This window comes from Ranitomeya imitator, chromosome 10 (assembly GCF_032444005.1).
Source record: "Ranitomeya imitator isolate aRanImi1 chromosome 10, aRanImi1.pri, whole genome shotgun sequence".
In the NCBI taxonomy this organism is placed as follows: Eukaryota; Metazoa; Chordata; class Amphibia; order Anura; family Dendrobatidae; genus Ranitomeya; species Ranitomeya imitator.
In genome coordinates, this window is record NC_091291.1 from 33,658,423 (window position 1) to 33,674,248 (window position 15,826).

The window sequence follows — 15,826 nt, forward strand, 5'->3', positions numbered from 1 at the left end:
ATGCCACGAGGTGGGCCTCTGTACATCCAAGGGGTAATCCCCTAGGTTAGAACAGGGCTGAATGTCCGGCAATAGGCCTGGCTGCGGAAGAGGGTACATGGAGGCGACACTCCATGTGCTTGTCCGTTAAAGGTGTGGGGAGATCGGTGCCCTTGAAGGGGCCCATCGCCCCTAAGAATCAACCCAGGCCTGGCATCCCACCTTGCAGGAGAGGATACGGAGAGGCAACACTCTCCGTTATCCCCTGTTAATGGTTCGGGGAGATCGGAGCCTTGAAAGGATCCTCTGCCCTTCGTCCACTGTAAAAAATAAAATCAAAAACTTAAAAATTGTAAAAATATAAAAATAAAATAAAGAGTTTTGGTCTGAATAGCAGACCTGTCCGTGTGCCTCATACGGACACTAAGCAAGAACTGATTCTCGGGGAGACAGCACGAGGGTGTATACTGCAGAGGAGGAGCTAACTTTTTTGTGTTAACTTAGTGGCAGCAGCATACACCCACGGTGTGTCCCCCAATGAGGCGAAGGAGAAAACACTAACGTGACATCATCACATAAGAACACAGCCTAAAAATAAGGGCAAACACTGCTGTGACATCATCACATAAGAACACAGCCTAAAAATAAGGGCAAACACTGCTGTGACATCATCACATAAGAACACAGCCTAGGAATAAATACAAAACACTCAACTTTTGCATGTGACAATTCTATTGACACTTAAAGGCGTCTTGTTATTTTGGAACGCCCGTTCACCAGCTGCAGTTTGCTTAACTAACACACACAAAAAACACAACAACCCAAACTGGTCTTTACCCACTGTTCCCAGGTCCAACAGAGAGTCTCATCTGCTGCTTCCAATGTGTTGTTGTCTGCAGCGGTGATGCCACTGCGACAACGCCGGCCACAGCCAATCAGTGAGCTTAGTGGATCTAAGCAGCTCATGATGTCAACACAGGCAGAGTCGCGCAGTTGAGCGATTGGCTGCAGCGCTGTCAACGTGACGCTGGCGCCGCAGGCAATGACGTCAATAATGGTCTAAGTGTGTCAGTAGTCCAGCGAAGAGATTAGAAAGCTTCACATCACAGAGTGCCTACTCCAGATTAGTAGAATGGCAGAAGATACTCACAGGCTGCTGGCTGAGCAGTAGGTTTCGAAGCTGGGGGTTGGCACCGGGGTTTTGGGGTCTCAGCATTGCTCCTGCTGAGTTCTGTGGCTGTCCGGGGACTTGCACTGTAGCTTGGGTCCCCTGCTGAGGCGCTTGGTTGGGACCCTGCGTTGCCTGCTGTTGCTGCATTCTGATCTGTAACTGAAGTCCTGCAGTCAGTGAGGACGCCTAAGCGCATGTTCACACACAGTTTTCTTTTCCATAAGAAATAAGCAGCGTATTGGCGAGCAGAGGAAATGCAATAAGTGCGACATTACAGAGGAAGCTCACCAGATTCTGCGATCTCTGCTGCTCGTCCATCATGGTTACCTGGCTGACAGATGGCATGCCTTGCGTTACCTGCTGCCCGGGCATCTGCAATATGATAAACATGCCACAATGTGCACGGTTAGCGATGCGGTGTTATAGACCGACGCGCACACAGCGAGACGCGTAGGGACGGATTTACCTGCTGTGGTACAGCCTGCGTCACAGGCAGAGGAACGGGCTGCTTGGATAAGAAGGACTGGGGGTTGGCCTGAGCGGACCCAGCGCCCATAGACTGAGCTGCTCCCATCTAAAAGAACAAGGGACACTTTAAGGCGGCCATATTGAAAATTCAATTTCGTAAAACTCTCCAAAGTCCAATTATTGCGGTTGTGATGCGGACACTAAGCGCATGTTCACACGTGGCATATCTGGTGCAAATTCCACGCATGACCATGATATCCGCGTCTCCAGGATGCAAAGCTGAAAACATAATCGGAGCCAAATTATAGAACAGAACCAGAATGAGAACATTTGTCGTGGGAGCGCAAGTCATTTTTGAGGTTGGGGGGGGAATTCCTGTATTAACAAGATTTGGGGTCACTGAGTTAAGACTGATCGCCAGCGCCTCCTTACACTACGGTTCTGCATCTGCACTTGCTTGTGGTTGGTGATCACTTGTCGGATGCCGTTGACAAAGCCGCTCTGATCGTACGGGATCAAACCCATGAAGATCTTCTTTTTGGAGGAGTACAGCAGCATGAGAACCCGGACTTCGCAAGGAGTGGTGTGCGGAAAGTGTACGCAGCCGGCCTACAACAGCAAGAATGAAAAAAGGTCAACTCCCGAAGATGCAGAAGGAATATAGCTGTAAGACATGTAGGAGCCCATAATGTGACTTACAAAGCCGTTACCCATGATCCGGTAGAGTCCCTTAAGAGATTCCAGATCCTTGTTTGTAAAGTGGAATTGCACCATGCGAGAGTTCCTGAATAAGGGTCCTAAGGTGGTCTGCAACAAAATAAAAGAGGCTCGTTATATTTTAGGGTTCACTTACGTCCCAGGCAAAGTTGGTCATACATATTAGGCTATAAAGATTATTATTATTATTATTATTATTATTACTTTCACACATCAGGTTTTTGCCATCAGGTAACAATCCGTCGAATGTTGAAAAAGACGGATCTGTCGCAGATTGTGAAAAACTGATGCAACGGATCCGACTAGCATATCCAGATAATTGTATTTAAAAAAAAAAAAAAATTGGAGCATGCTCCGTTTAAAAAAACGGCATCTGGCGGCGGAATCCGTCATTTTCCGGATCCGGCACCTTCTCGCTCACATTCTAGCAAAAAGCCGTAAGCTTCTGGCTTTTTCGACAGAGACAAAAAAAGTTACTGCGTACGTTTTTTTCCCAGACGCCGGAAATGACATTTTTGCCAGATCCGGCAAAAACCGGACGAAACTTAAGGTCATCTGGTGCAGTCTGCCGCTAATACAAGTCTATGGGGAAAAAAACGGATCCGGCGGCATCTTTTGCCGGATCCAGTTTTTTTCAAAATTTGCCGGATTGAGCCTGACGGCGAAAGACGGATGTGTGAAAGTAGCCTTAGATAGCTGTTGGATGATCAACTGTTTGGCTGACAGCTCCCTCCCCCAATTCCCCCATACACAGGAATGCTCCTGTGGTTTCTATTAGAGTGCTGCTGCCTTCTCTTGTCGTGAAACAAAAGCGATGGACACCAAAATTCAACAATCCGGATCCCTCTCCTCCCCATCATCTGTCAGGGGAAGAGTTGAGAAGCCTCCCCACCCATACATTAATACATTAGATTGTCAGATGATTCTGCCAAAATAGACTTATCTAATGTGTTTGACCTGTGACCACGTCAAAAGTGGCTAATTTTTGCTCTTAATTTTATTCCCCTTGTTCCCTTGATTACTCTTTTTTTTTTCTCTTTTAAAATCCGCTCTACGGTTCCAGAGATATGGGCCTATTTATTGCTAAGATTTTCTGCCTGGATCCTCTGGGGCGTGTCTTAAGGCTGCTCTGCATAATTACCCTGTGAACCACGCCCCCTTGTAAAGATTAGAAACATTAGCACAGAATAAAAACACTCATATCTCAGGAACCATATAATGGATTTTGAAAAAACAAAAACCAGAATAATCAGGGGAGCAGCGGGAATAAAATAAGAGCAGAGAATGGACAATCATAACCTGGTGACAGGTCCTCGCTAAAGAGGCAGTCAACTGCCCTGATGGCCAAAACATATGACCAGACATGGATAGTCACAGATAGATTAAAGAGGATTATATACCAATAATTGCTGGGGGATCAGCTGCATTATTAACTTCTGGGGCCATTGATCCGTTTTCCTGTAATGAAAAAAAAAACAATAAAACAAGTTGAACTTTAATTTTTTGTGAAATTCTGTTTATATTTCGTTAATCTCTGAACACAATTAAAATAGGATTTTTATATTTAACCGTTCAATCTATTTCTCATTGAAAACTTGTGTTCGCCTCCAACAGACAAAATCCTAGAACTGCCCTAGCTAGCGTCCAAGGAGAGGTAATACCTCACCAGACATTGGATTTTTTTTAACCTATTGTCAAGCAAGGCGTAAACCCACGACAAAACACAATTACATAAAAATATGTGATCATAATACATTACTATGTCGCTTCCCTATCCGGTTACAAGTGGACACGATTCCAGACACATGAACATGAGCAGCGTCGTTTATGAGAATACCAGACCCTTTTTTTCCTAAGCTTTAAGTTTCTAGTACCAAAACTGCAAGTAGTGACCAAAACCAGCCAGACAACATTTACTTTATTTTAAGGTCTGGAAAGAAGTTGGGAAAAAAAAATACAGTTGAGCTAATGAAGTAATACCTATAGGCACTTACAGATTTTCCCCGGGGTTGACGTATACTTGACATGGAAGGGAACGAGTGAGCTTGGCGTTGGTGTCCACGGACGGTGGCTTAGGCTTCTATGCGGAAAGGAAGATCGACTTATATCAAAACCATCCACTCTAAAGTGTCCTCATATTAAGCCTCTGGCAGGACATATCTCACCTCCTGCCATTCCAGCACGCCGCTCCACGCCAGCATTTTGTTGGCCACAGACTGCTGTGTATTGGCCAGTTGTGCGGTGCCAAGCTGCGGTGCGTTTGCTTGTTGGGTAGGTAAACCGGGTGGCACTCCTGTGCCGGGCTACAAGCAAATAAACAGCCTCATGAAAAAGTAGTATACAGACAATAAATAATTGTGATCTATACGCAAGATAAAATGAAGGGTCATTCCTATCTTGTAAAGTGAGGGGTTAGATTGCTAGGACCCCCCGCCAATCCTGAGAGTGAAGGAAACAAGTAAGGCAGGAAAAAACAGGGGACTCTAGTATGCCCCCCATACGGCAGTTATAACTGGATGGTGGTGGACTAGGAAGGAGAAAAGGGAAGGGCCAAGGACTAGCTTGTGTGAAGCGCAGAGCCATCACTTGTGACGTACCATGGGCTGCGGGACAGGCTGCTGCTGAGCGCTCTGCTGCGCCATCATTCCCTGGGAGGGTCCGGGACCTGTGGTTACAGTGGAGACCAAACTTGGCTGGGGAGACGACGTTAGTAAAGAAGCTGAAGAGGTGACCATCTTGGACGCTTGTCCTTGAGGCATTGCTTGAGATGGTGGTTGGTTGAATGGTGGGCCGACAGGTGGCGTAGACTGCAAGGCTCCGAGTCCAGGAACTGAAAGAGGAAAATGCAAATCAAAGAACCAAGATGAGGAAATGCACAACGCAGCGAGAAAGTAGCCCAGGATATGGAACTAAAACAAAAGAGGGGAACGCCAGTGAGAAAGGACGTTGGCGATATCTGTGACCAAAGAACAAGATGGCTCTGCAAAGATAAAGCCCTTGGGCACCTAAGAGACTAATGCACACTGGGGCAGTACAAAGAGTACGCCTAGACTAATGCACACTGGGGCAGTACAAAGAGTATGCCTAGACTAATGCACACTGGGGCAGTACAAAGAGTACGCCTAGACTAATGCACACTGGGGCAGTACAAGGAGTACACCTAGACTAATGCACACTGGGGCGGTACAAAGAGTATGCATAGACTAATGCACACTGGTGCAGTACAAAGAGTACACCTAGACTAATGCACACTGGGGCAGTACAAAGAGTACGCATAGACTAATGCACACTGGGGCAGTACAAAGAGTACACCTAGACTAATGCACACTGGGGCGGTACAAAGAGTATGCATAGACTAATGCACACTGGTGCAGTACAAAGAGTACACCTAGACTAATGCACACTGGGGCAGTACAAAGAGTACGCCTAGACTAATGCACTCTGGGGCAGTACAAAGAGTACGCCTAGACTAATGCACACTGGGGCAGTACAAAGAGTACACCTAGACTAATGCACACTGGGGCAGTACAAAGAGTACGCCTAGACTAATGCACACTGGGGCAGTACAAAGAGTACACCTAGACTAATGCACTCTGGGGCAGTACAAAGAGTACGCCTAGACTAATGCACACTGGGGCAGTACAAAGAGTATGCCTAGACTAATGCACACTGGGGCAGTACAAAGAGTACGCCTAGACTAATGCACACTGGGGCAGTACAAAGAGTACGCCTAGACTAATGCACACTGGGGCAGTACAAAGAGTACGCCTAGACTAATGCACACTGGGGCAGTACAAAGAGTACACCTAGACTAATGCACACTGGGGCGGTACAAAGAGTACGCATAGACTAATGCACACTGGTGCAGTACAAAGAGTACACCTAGACTAATGCACACTGGGGCAGTACAAAGAGTACGCATAGACTAATGCACACTGGGGCAGTACAAAGAGTACGCCTAGACTAATGCACTCTGGGGCAGTACAAAGAGTACGCCTAGACTAATGCACACTGGGGCAGTACAAAGAGTATACCTAGACTAATGCTCACTGGGGCAGTACAAAGAGTACACCTAGACTAATGCACTCTGGGGCAGTACAAAGAGTATGCCTAGACTAATGCACACTGGGGCAGTACAAAGAGTACGCCTAGACTAATGCACACTGGGGCAGTACAAAGAGTACACCTAGACTAATGCACACTGGGGCAGTACAAAGAGTACACCTAGACTAATGCACACTGGGGCAGTACAAAGAGTACACCTAGACTAATGCACACTGGGGCAGTACAAAGAGTACGCCTAGACTAATGCACACTGGGGCGGTACAAAGAGTACGCCTAGACTAATGCACACTGGGGCAGTACAAAGAGTACACCTAGACTAATGCACACTGGGGCGGTACAAAGAGTATGCATAGACTAATGCACACTGGTGCAGTACAAAGAGTACACCTAGACTAATGCTCACTGGGGCAGTACAAAGAGTACACCTAGACTAATGCACTCTGGGGCAGTACAAAGAGTACGCCTAGACTAATGCACTCTGGGGCAGTACAAAGAGTACGCCTAGACTAATGCACTCTGGGGCAGTACAAAGAGTACACCTAGACTAATGCACACTGGGGCAGTACAAAGAGTACACCTAGACTAATGCACACTGGGGCAGTACAAAGAGTACGCCTAGACTAATGCACACTGGGGCAGTACAAAGAGTACGCCTAGACTAATGCACACTGGGGCAGTACAAAGAGTACACCTAGACTAATGCTCACTGGGGCAGTACAAAGAGTACACCTAGACTAATGCACACTGGGGCAGTACAAAGAGTACACCTAGACTAATGCACACTGGGGCAGTACAAAGAGTACACCTAGACTAATGCACACTGGGGCAGTACAAAGAGTACGCCTAGACTAATGCACACTGGGGCAGTACAAAGAGTACGCCTAGACTAATGCACTCTGGGGCAGTACAAAGAGTACACCTAGACTAATGCACACTGGGGCAGTACAAAGAGTATGCATAGACTAATGCACACTGGGGCAGTACAAAGAGTACACCTAGTCTAATGCACTCTGGGGCAGTACAAAGAGTACGCCTAGACTAATGCACACTGGGGCAGTACAAAGAGTACACCTAGACTAATGCACACTGGGGCAGTACAAAGAGTATGCATAGACTAATGCACACTGGGGCAGTACAAAGAGTATGCATAGACTAATGCACACTGGGGCAGTACAAAGAGTACACCTAGACTAATGCACTCTGGGGCAGTACAAAGAGTACACCTAGACTAATGCACTCTGGGGCAGTACAAAGAGTACACCTAGACTAATGCACACTGGGGCAGTACAAAGAGTACACATAGACTAATGCACACTGGGGCAGTACAAAGAGTACGCCTAGACTAATGCACACTGGGGCAGTACAAAAAGTACACCTAGACTAATGCACACTGGGGCAGTACAAAGAGTACACATAGACTAATGCACACTGGGGCAGTACTGGGAAGAGCTGATCGTTGGGGTCCCGGGTGTCGCACTCCCATCGCTCAGATATTGATGACTTACGGTATCCTAATTATTGGACATCAATGGAAAAGTCCCAGAAACCCCTTTATCTCCACACTGTACAGTCCTGCACGTTGATGGACGAGGAGCAGTGAGAGACACTTACACCGACTTTGGATATTATTCTTCTGTATCTTGGCAGCCTCGACTGCTGACTGTGCCGCGAGCTGTGCGGAGGTCAGGGCGCTGGTCTGAGACGGATGCTGTAATGATAAAGTCATCACATATGAGACCCAGGCATCGGAATAAAAGCCATAGCCTCCATCTAATACCAAAATATTGTACCGCCATGGCTCCGAAATGCAACATTTATTATTTCAACGTACCATGTATGGAGCCTGCACTTGTGGGAGCGGGTGCGGAGGGGCACTCGGAAGCTGGGATTGTACCACGGGGAGCTGCGGCTGGGGTAGAGGTTGCTTTAATGGAACAATACCGGGTGTTGAGGATGCTCCTCCGACTGTAAAAGGAAGCACAAAAGGTAACTGCACCAGTACATGCACATGGTCACACCGTCAACAGGCATGATCAGCAACATTAGATATTCACCGGTTTAACGGCCCATCGGCCAAGATGGAGAGCAGCTAATAAGGAACATGGAGGGCCAGGTCTGTCAATATATTATACAGCTGGCCATGAATTTTTAATTCATCCCCAATAAGTCACTTCCAATATTATTGAAGGGTTTAAGAAGTGAGACACAAGACTATCAACGAACCCACAGAAAGGCTTATTTTCCTACGATACGTCTGCAAAAATGATACATTATTTACCGGTAATCTGATTTTCCGGAACCCACGACAGCACCGTATAAAAGAATACTGTTGTGGGGATGGGAAAAATTATTACAAATCATAGGAAGTGTTGCATTAACCTGGAAGGACCATCCCTCTGATTAGTATCATGTGTCGGGGGTCCTGACTGTAGTCCTTGGGCTGTGGCTCCATCATACTTCCTACCGGCATGGCTTTCTCAAAAAGTGTCCTCAGAGCTGGCAGCTTCCGCGGAGAGATGATGGAGAAATGGATTCCTCTCTGGTGAGAAAATCAAACATTAACAAACGGACATTTCCTCCCTCCATTATTAGCATTTACATGTTTTGGGGTTTTTTTTCGATCATTTTTAACCACTACAAAAGCAAAGACTATGTACCTCCCCGATCTTCTGGACCAGGTTCTCCGTCGTGTACCCGGAGTAGGTCGTGCTCTCCACGGCAGGAAGCAAGTATGGAGGAGAGTTGCAGATCAGGATGCAAACCTTATGAGTCTGCCCGCTGTCAGAGACAAATCGATACGTTATTGGCAATGCAGCGGCGACCGCACATATAAACACTGACTGTAGCTAAATGCAATGTGTAGTAGCCGCTGCTGAGTGCTGCAGAACGCCTACTATTCATGAAAATGCAGCGCCCCGCAGCCGCCGATACACACAGAATCAAGCCGCTTTTCTATTAATTTACATCTAGCGTCTGCCAGAGCCAATACCAGCTGATCGTCGGGGGGTGCCGGACCCACAGAAGTACGATACTGATGACCAGGATAGGCTCATAACCAAATCTGAATACCATTCCATTAAAATCCAAGAATTACCCTTAGAAAACTGAACTATGCTAGGGATATCTAGAATTCCTCGATTCCTGATGCCTCACCCAACTTTTCCAGGCCCTGGAAGTGGAGTCATGGGAGAGGTGCAGCAACCTGAACTATATTAGTAACTTACTGTGTACAGCTCACTTTCCCAGGCATGACAACCCCTTTAATTGAGTAGATTTTTACTATAAAGGGTTTGTCTCAGTGCAAAGCACAACTGACCTCGCTTCTTGGTTTTTCCAATGATTATCCCGAGGCAAAGCGGACTATGAGGTCCGTGCATTACAAACAACTGTCTGAAACGAGTCACTTACATCTGTTCCCTCATCTTCTTGAAGTCGTCGAAGAGTTGCAGCGCCGTGCTGAGTCCTTCGGCGATGAGGCTGCAGCTTTCACCACCACCTCCCATAAACCTGAAAAGAAAAAGACAGAAGACTGTCCTTAACCTTTGAACAAGATGGTCCTGGTGCAGTGACGGGAAACAGAGAGGCTCGGGAGGAAAAAAAAAACAGAGGCGCGCGGGAGGAAAAAAAACAGAGGCGCGCGGGAGGAAAAAAAACAGAGGCGCGCGGGAGGAAAAAATACAGAGGCGCGCGGGAGGAAAAAATACAGAGGCGCGCGGGAGGAAAAAATACAGAGGCGCGCGGGAGGAAAAAATACAGAGGCGCGCGGGAGGAAAAAATACAGAGGCGCGCGGGAGGAAAAAATACAGAGGCGCGCGGGAGGAAAAAATACAGAGGCGCGCGGGAGGAAAAAATACAGAGGCGCGCGGGAGGAAAAAATACAGAGGCGCGCGGGAGGAAAAAATACAGAGGCGCGCGGGAGGAAAAAATACAGAGGCGCGCGGGAGGAAAAAATACAGAGGCGCGCGGGAGGAAAAAATACAGAGGCGCGCGGGAGGAAAAAATACAGAGGCGCGCGGGAGGAAAAAATACAGAGGCGCGCGGGAGGAAAAAATACAGAGGCGCGCGGGAGGAAAAAATACAGAGGCGCGCGGGAGGAAAAAATACAGAGGCGCGCGGGAGGAAAAAATACAGAGGCGCGCGGGAGGAAAAAATACAGAGGCGCGCGGGAGGAAAAAATACAGAGGCGCGCGGGAGGAAAAAATACAGAGGCGCGCGGGAGGAAAAAATACAGAGGCGCGCGGGAGGAAAAAATACAGAGGCGCGCGGGAGGAAAAAATACAGAGGCGCGCGGGAGGAAAAAATACAGAGGCGCGCGGGAGGAAAAAATACAGAGGCGCGCGGGAGGAAAAAATACAGAGGCGCGCGGGAGGAAAAAATACAGAGGCGCGCGGGAGGAAAAAATACAGAGGCGCGCGGGAGGAAAAAATACAGAGGCGCGCGGGAGGAAAAAATACAGAGGCGCGCGGGAGGAAAAAATACAGAGGCGCGCGGGAGGAAAAAATACAGAGGCGCGCGGGAGGAAAAAATACAGAGGCGCGCGGGAGGAAAAAATACAGAGGCGCGCGGGAGGAAAAAATACAGAGGCGCGCGGGAGGAAAAAATACAGAGGCGCGCGGGAGGAAAAAATACAGAGGCGCGCGGGAGGAAAAATACAGAGGCGCGCGGGAGGAAAAATACAGAGGCGCGCGGGAGGAAAAATACAGAGGCGCGCGGGAGGAAAAATACAGAGGCGCGCGGGAGGAAAAATACAGAGGCGCGCGGGAGGAAAAATACAGAGGCGCGCGGGAGGAAAAATACAGAGGCGCGCGGGAGGAAAAATACAGAGGCGCGCGGGAGGAAAAATACAGAGGCGCGCGGGAGGAAAAATACAGAGGCGCGCGGGAGGAAAAATACAGAGGCGCTGGGATAAAGCCTGGAAGACTCCTAAATTTATGGGATTAATAAGACAAAGACTTACATAATGCTGTCCAGCCACTGAACAAACTCATAGGCACTGCTGGTGGGTGCGTGACACTGGACGTACGACTCTGGAGCACAGTCCACGGTATTGAAGACCACAAGACTGTATTGTGTGCCGCCATACTGGAACACAAAACAAGACCAGTGAGTACAGGTGGATATCAGCACATGACAGACTGCTGATTCGTGGTAGACCAAGTGTATAAGAACTCACATCTCCTCCAAAGTCAGTTTCAGCTGGGGGGCCGCCATTAAAATATCTGGGGGAAAGAAAAAATAATATGAGGGTGAAATTTCAAACCTTGTTGACCCCTTTTTGGCCGAGCAGTGGTCTCTCAAGCTGATGAGAAGCTACAAGTTGGAGACCGCTGTCCGAGTCTACACCTGCAGCTTACACATGTTTGTGGCTTCCGACTGAAGTTGTGAAAAAGTGACACTGCTGCACCGGAGCTCGGATGGCGTCTGTCCGCCTTCATTATAGCGAAGTGTTTTCTAGGGACTGAGGGGGGTCCTGCTACGGTTTCTCAAGGTTTCAGACAGAAGCCACAAACAGGTGGAAAATGTAACGCAGCGGCAGTGCACAACGCTGCACCCGACCTTTTTATAGTGAATGAATAAAGCGGCGTTTCAGCGCCCGACCTGCAGCGCCATTAGTTAATGAGGATTATAGTGTCACGTTTCGCCCAGCCGGTCGCCCCCACCCATCAGAAATTATGACCAATCCTGTGGATAGGTGACAACTTGCTTTAACCAGACAACCCCTCTAAATTATCAGCCGCAGGTTCCCTTTGCTGAATCCAGACATCCCAAAAGTGTACGCAGTTGACTCGCAGTTGACTCGCAGGAGACGCTGTGACAATACAGAATATAACTTACTCTATCGCGGGGAGAAGATAATGTTTCCTCAAAGACTCGAAGTAAGGTCCTAAGTTAGCTGTCCCTTCTATAACAAAGACGACGTCAGATACTATGCCTCCACTTCCCTGGGTGGAAGCGTCCATCTCTGGAACTGTCCTATAGGAGACAAAACATCAGGACTTGTTATAAGTGTCAGACCGGATGCCGGCTTCAAGATGGCACATTTCAACGGAGGACTGGTTTATCTTGAAGGAGTTGTTCGGCCTTAAGGTTCAAGTCTGTAGACCCTTTATGTAACTGCAAGCTTGTCAGTGGTGGAAGCAGATGGGCACATGACTATCATGATGTATGTGATTTTCATACATGCGGACACATGCAGACTAGTCGTGCGTGACCTCGTTCAATACAAGTGAATTGACAACTCTAGTCGGAACGTGGCTGAAAAATTCTGACAACGAAAATTGTGCATAGTGAGGATTCACAAGACTTGAGCCCCAAAGCCGGACAACCCCTTTAATCCCTAACAAGACATAGAGAAGAACAACAAAGAATGAAACTGATCGATTGGGGTCCTAGTAGGAGGACCACCTTATTGACCAGCAAGAACTTCTTGCAGTGGTCAAGCACAACTTAAAAAGGTCTCTGCCGGCAGCAATGGATTTGTGTATTCCTGAGATTTGTCCGATTACTAATCAGCTGTTACTCGCCCTCCAGGGGGTCCAGCTCTTCACCGCCATGAGTGCTCTGGTGATTATGTGCAGACTGCAGCGGTAATGTCGCCGAGTCCAGTGACTGTCTGCAGCATGTTGACGTCACCACTGAAGCCTGCACACAATCACTACAAGAGTGACAACAATGCAGTGACGGACCTGGGGAGGACGACAACTTATTCTAATATTTAACACAGTGACGACAAATTAATACAAAAAGATAAGAGGGGGGAAAGAAAAAAATCCCTAAACAGTACCCCTCCCCCCTCTGTATATTTTCCCTATTGGAGCACATGGATATCACAGAGCGGGGTCTTCAGCACAGGACTTCTCACTATGGGCCAACAGGAGGGGACAATAAAAAAAAGCACTTGTTGAGAGTTTCTGACTCTTTCCAGAGATCAGGAAAGTACTTAGAAATCGAAATGCTAAAAGTTATAAATGCAGCTTTAATTGCAGAAAATCCCTTTAAATATGCCATTCAAGGAAAATCCCTTTAAATATGGCATTCAAGGAAAATCCCTTTAAATATACCATTTATGGGAAAATCCCTTTAAATATAGCATTAATTGAAACATCCCTTTAAATATACCATTCATTGCAAAATCCCTTTAAATATGCCATTCAAGGAAAATCCCTTTAAATATGCCATTCATTGCAAAATCCCTTTAAATATGCCATTCAAGGAAAATCCCTTTAAATATACAATTCATGGAAAAAATGCCTTTAAATATACAATTCATGGAAAAAATCCCTTTAAATATACCATTCATGGAAAAATCCCTTTAAATATACCATTCATGGGAAAAATCCCTTTAAATATACCATTCATGGGAAAAATCCCTTTAAATATACCATTCATGGGAAAAATCCCTTTAAATATACCATTCATGGGAAAAATCCCTTTAAATATACCATTCATGGGAAAAATCCCTTTAAATATACCATTCATGGGAAAAATCCCTTTAAATATACCATTCATGGGAAAAATCCCTTTAAATATACCATTCATGGGAAAAATCCCTTTAAATATACCATTCATGGAAAAAATCCCTTTAAATATACCATTCATGGGAAAAATCCCTTTAAATATACCATTCATGGGAAAAATCCCTTTAAATATACCATTCATGGGAAAAATCCCTTTAAATATACCATTCATGGGAAAAAATCCCTTTAAATATACCATTCATGGGAAAAAAATCCCTTTAAATATACCATTCATGGGAAAAATCCCTTTAAATATGCCATTCATGGGAAAAATCCCTTTAAATATACCATTCATGGGAAAAATCCCTTTAAATATACCATTCATGAAAAATCCTTTTAATTATAGAATTTACTCATGCAGCATCCCTTTAAATATACCATTTATTAGTGGAAAATCCCTTTAATTTGCTGCAAAAATTAAATGCACCCAATATATGTTATACATGACCCAGAAATATAAGTAAACTGTTTAGAGCTGCGAATAATCTACAAAACCCAATCATTGCAGCTAAATAAGCAAAGCATGCTGGGCATTGTAGTTCTCCAGAGGCTGCACGCACACTACAGGAGGTCCTCTTACCGTTCTATAGCAGCCCAGTCTCGCACACGCAGACCCTCCCACAAATGTGCCCGTAGAGGTTCCCTACGGGGGAGGGTGTGCCCCCGGTACCGGGGCACGGGGTCCAGGAGATGCTGTGCCCAGAACTTCCGAATCCCGGAAGCTCCCAACCTCCACACCAGCGAGACGCCGGCGCAGAGCGGCTATGACGTCACCGCTCTGCACACAGACCGTATGCTCCTCGTCTGGGATCGATTAGTGCTGTCTTACCATCGCTTATGCTTGGTTGTCTCTTTGGTGCCATCTAAAGGTACGAGGTGATATTGCACTTTCAGTACACAGGATTATTAGCAAAGTGGTGATGTACAATAACAAATTGTATTCTGGTAAATGTGCTGTAAAGAGAAAAATCTTATTAAGCCTGCTCTGATTTACAAAACCAAATGATACACGTATCTAACAATGATTTAAATTGTGTTAGTATTATAAATATAACAATATATTACCCAAAAATACTAGTGTGTTGGGGTAGATATAAATGACTGCGTCATCTACATAATTTTCCTTTGCAACGCATAAAAAATAGCAAGTTTTTAGGTTTTTTTCTTATTTTTTTTACTTTTCACGTTTCACATTGTAGCAGCCTCTGCGAAGAACTGAATTAATATTATTATTATTATTTATTGTTATAGCGCCATTTATTCCATGGCGCTTTACATGTGAGGAGGGGTATACATAATGAAAACAAGTACAATAATCTTAAACAATACAAGTCATAACTGGTACAGGAGGAATGAGGACCCTGCCCGCGAAGGCTCACAATCTACAAGATTAAACTGTGACTTTAAGAGACAATACTATTGTCCCAGTATTGGGGTATCAGGTGCAGTAATAGGGACACATACGGCAGCAGCGGCTCAGTATAGGGGTATCAGGTGCAGTAATACGGACACATACAGCAGCAGCAGCTCAGTATTGAGGTATCAGGGGCAGTAATAGGGACACATACGGCAGCAGAGGCTCAGTATTGGGGTATGAGGTGCAGTAATAGGGACACATACGGCAGCAGTGGCTCAGTATTGGGGTATCAGGTGGAATAATAGGGACACATACGGCAGCAGCGGCTCAGTATTGGGGTATAAGGTGCAGTAATAGGGACACATACGGCAGCAGCGGCTCAGTATTGGGGTATCAGGTGCAGTAATAGGGACACATACGGCAGCAGCGGCTCAGTATTGGGGTATGAGGTGCAGTAATAGGGACACATACGGCAGCAGTGGCTCAGTATTGGGGTATCAGGTGGAATAATAGGGACACATACGGCAGCAGCGGCTCAGTATTGGGGTATAA

The 15,826-nt window shown here is 46.4% G+C and overlaps 1 protein-coding gene across 2 annotated transcripts in view; it reads right to left on the reverse strand.

Annotated features, from left to right (window-relative positions):
* Positions 1-14,664, reverse strand: part of MED25 (mediator complex subunit 25) — a 29,383-nt gene extending 14,719 nt beyond the window's left edge. The window contains exons 1-18 of one of the 2 annotated variants that reach the window (XM_069742443.1): positions 14,498-14,664; positions 12,236-12,373; positions 11,574-11,619; positions 11,358-11,482; positions 9,809-9,907; positions 9,058-9,178; positions 8,780-8,939; positions 8,232-8,365; positions 8,012-8,108; positions 4,933-5,165; positions 4,501-4,638; positions 4,330-4,415; positions 3,736-3,793; positions 2,318-2,425; positions 2,051-2,227; positions 1,617-1,724; positions 1,439-1,522; positions 1,130-1,309 (exon numbers count right to left, since the gene is read on the reverse strand). In XM_069742443.1, the coding sequence (XP_069598544.1) occupies positions 1,130-1,309; positions 1,439-1,522; positions 1,617-1,724; positions 2,051-2,227; positions 2,318-2,425; positions 3,736-3,793; positions 4,330-4,415; positions 4,501-4,638; positions 4,933-5,165; positions 8,012-8,108; positions 8,232-8,365; positions 8,780-8,939; positions 9,058-9,178; positions 9,809-9,907; positions 11,358-11,482; positions 11,574-11,619; positions 12,236-12,360 (2,079 nt within the window). In that variant the 5' untranslated portion in view covers positions 12,361-12,373; positions 14,498-14,664. The remainder of the gene's footprint in view (positions 1-1,129; positions 1,310-1,438; positions 1,523-1,616; positions 1,725-2,050; positions 2,228-2,317; positions 2,426-3,735; positions 3,794-4,329; positions 4,416-4,500; positions 4,639-4,932; positions 5,166-8,011; positions 8,109-8,231; positions 8,366-8,779; positions 8,940-9,057; positions 9,179-9,808; positions 9,908-11,357; positions 11,483-11,573; positions 11,620-12,235; positions 12,374-14,497) is intronic. The other variant, XM_069742442.1, reaches the window with a different exon arrangement.
* Positions 14,665-15,826: the final 1,162 nt, after the last annotated feature.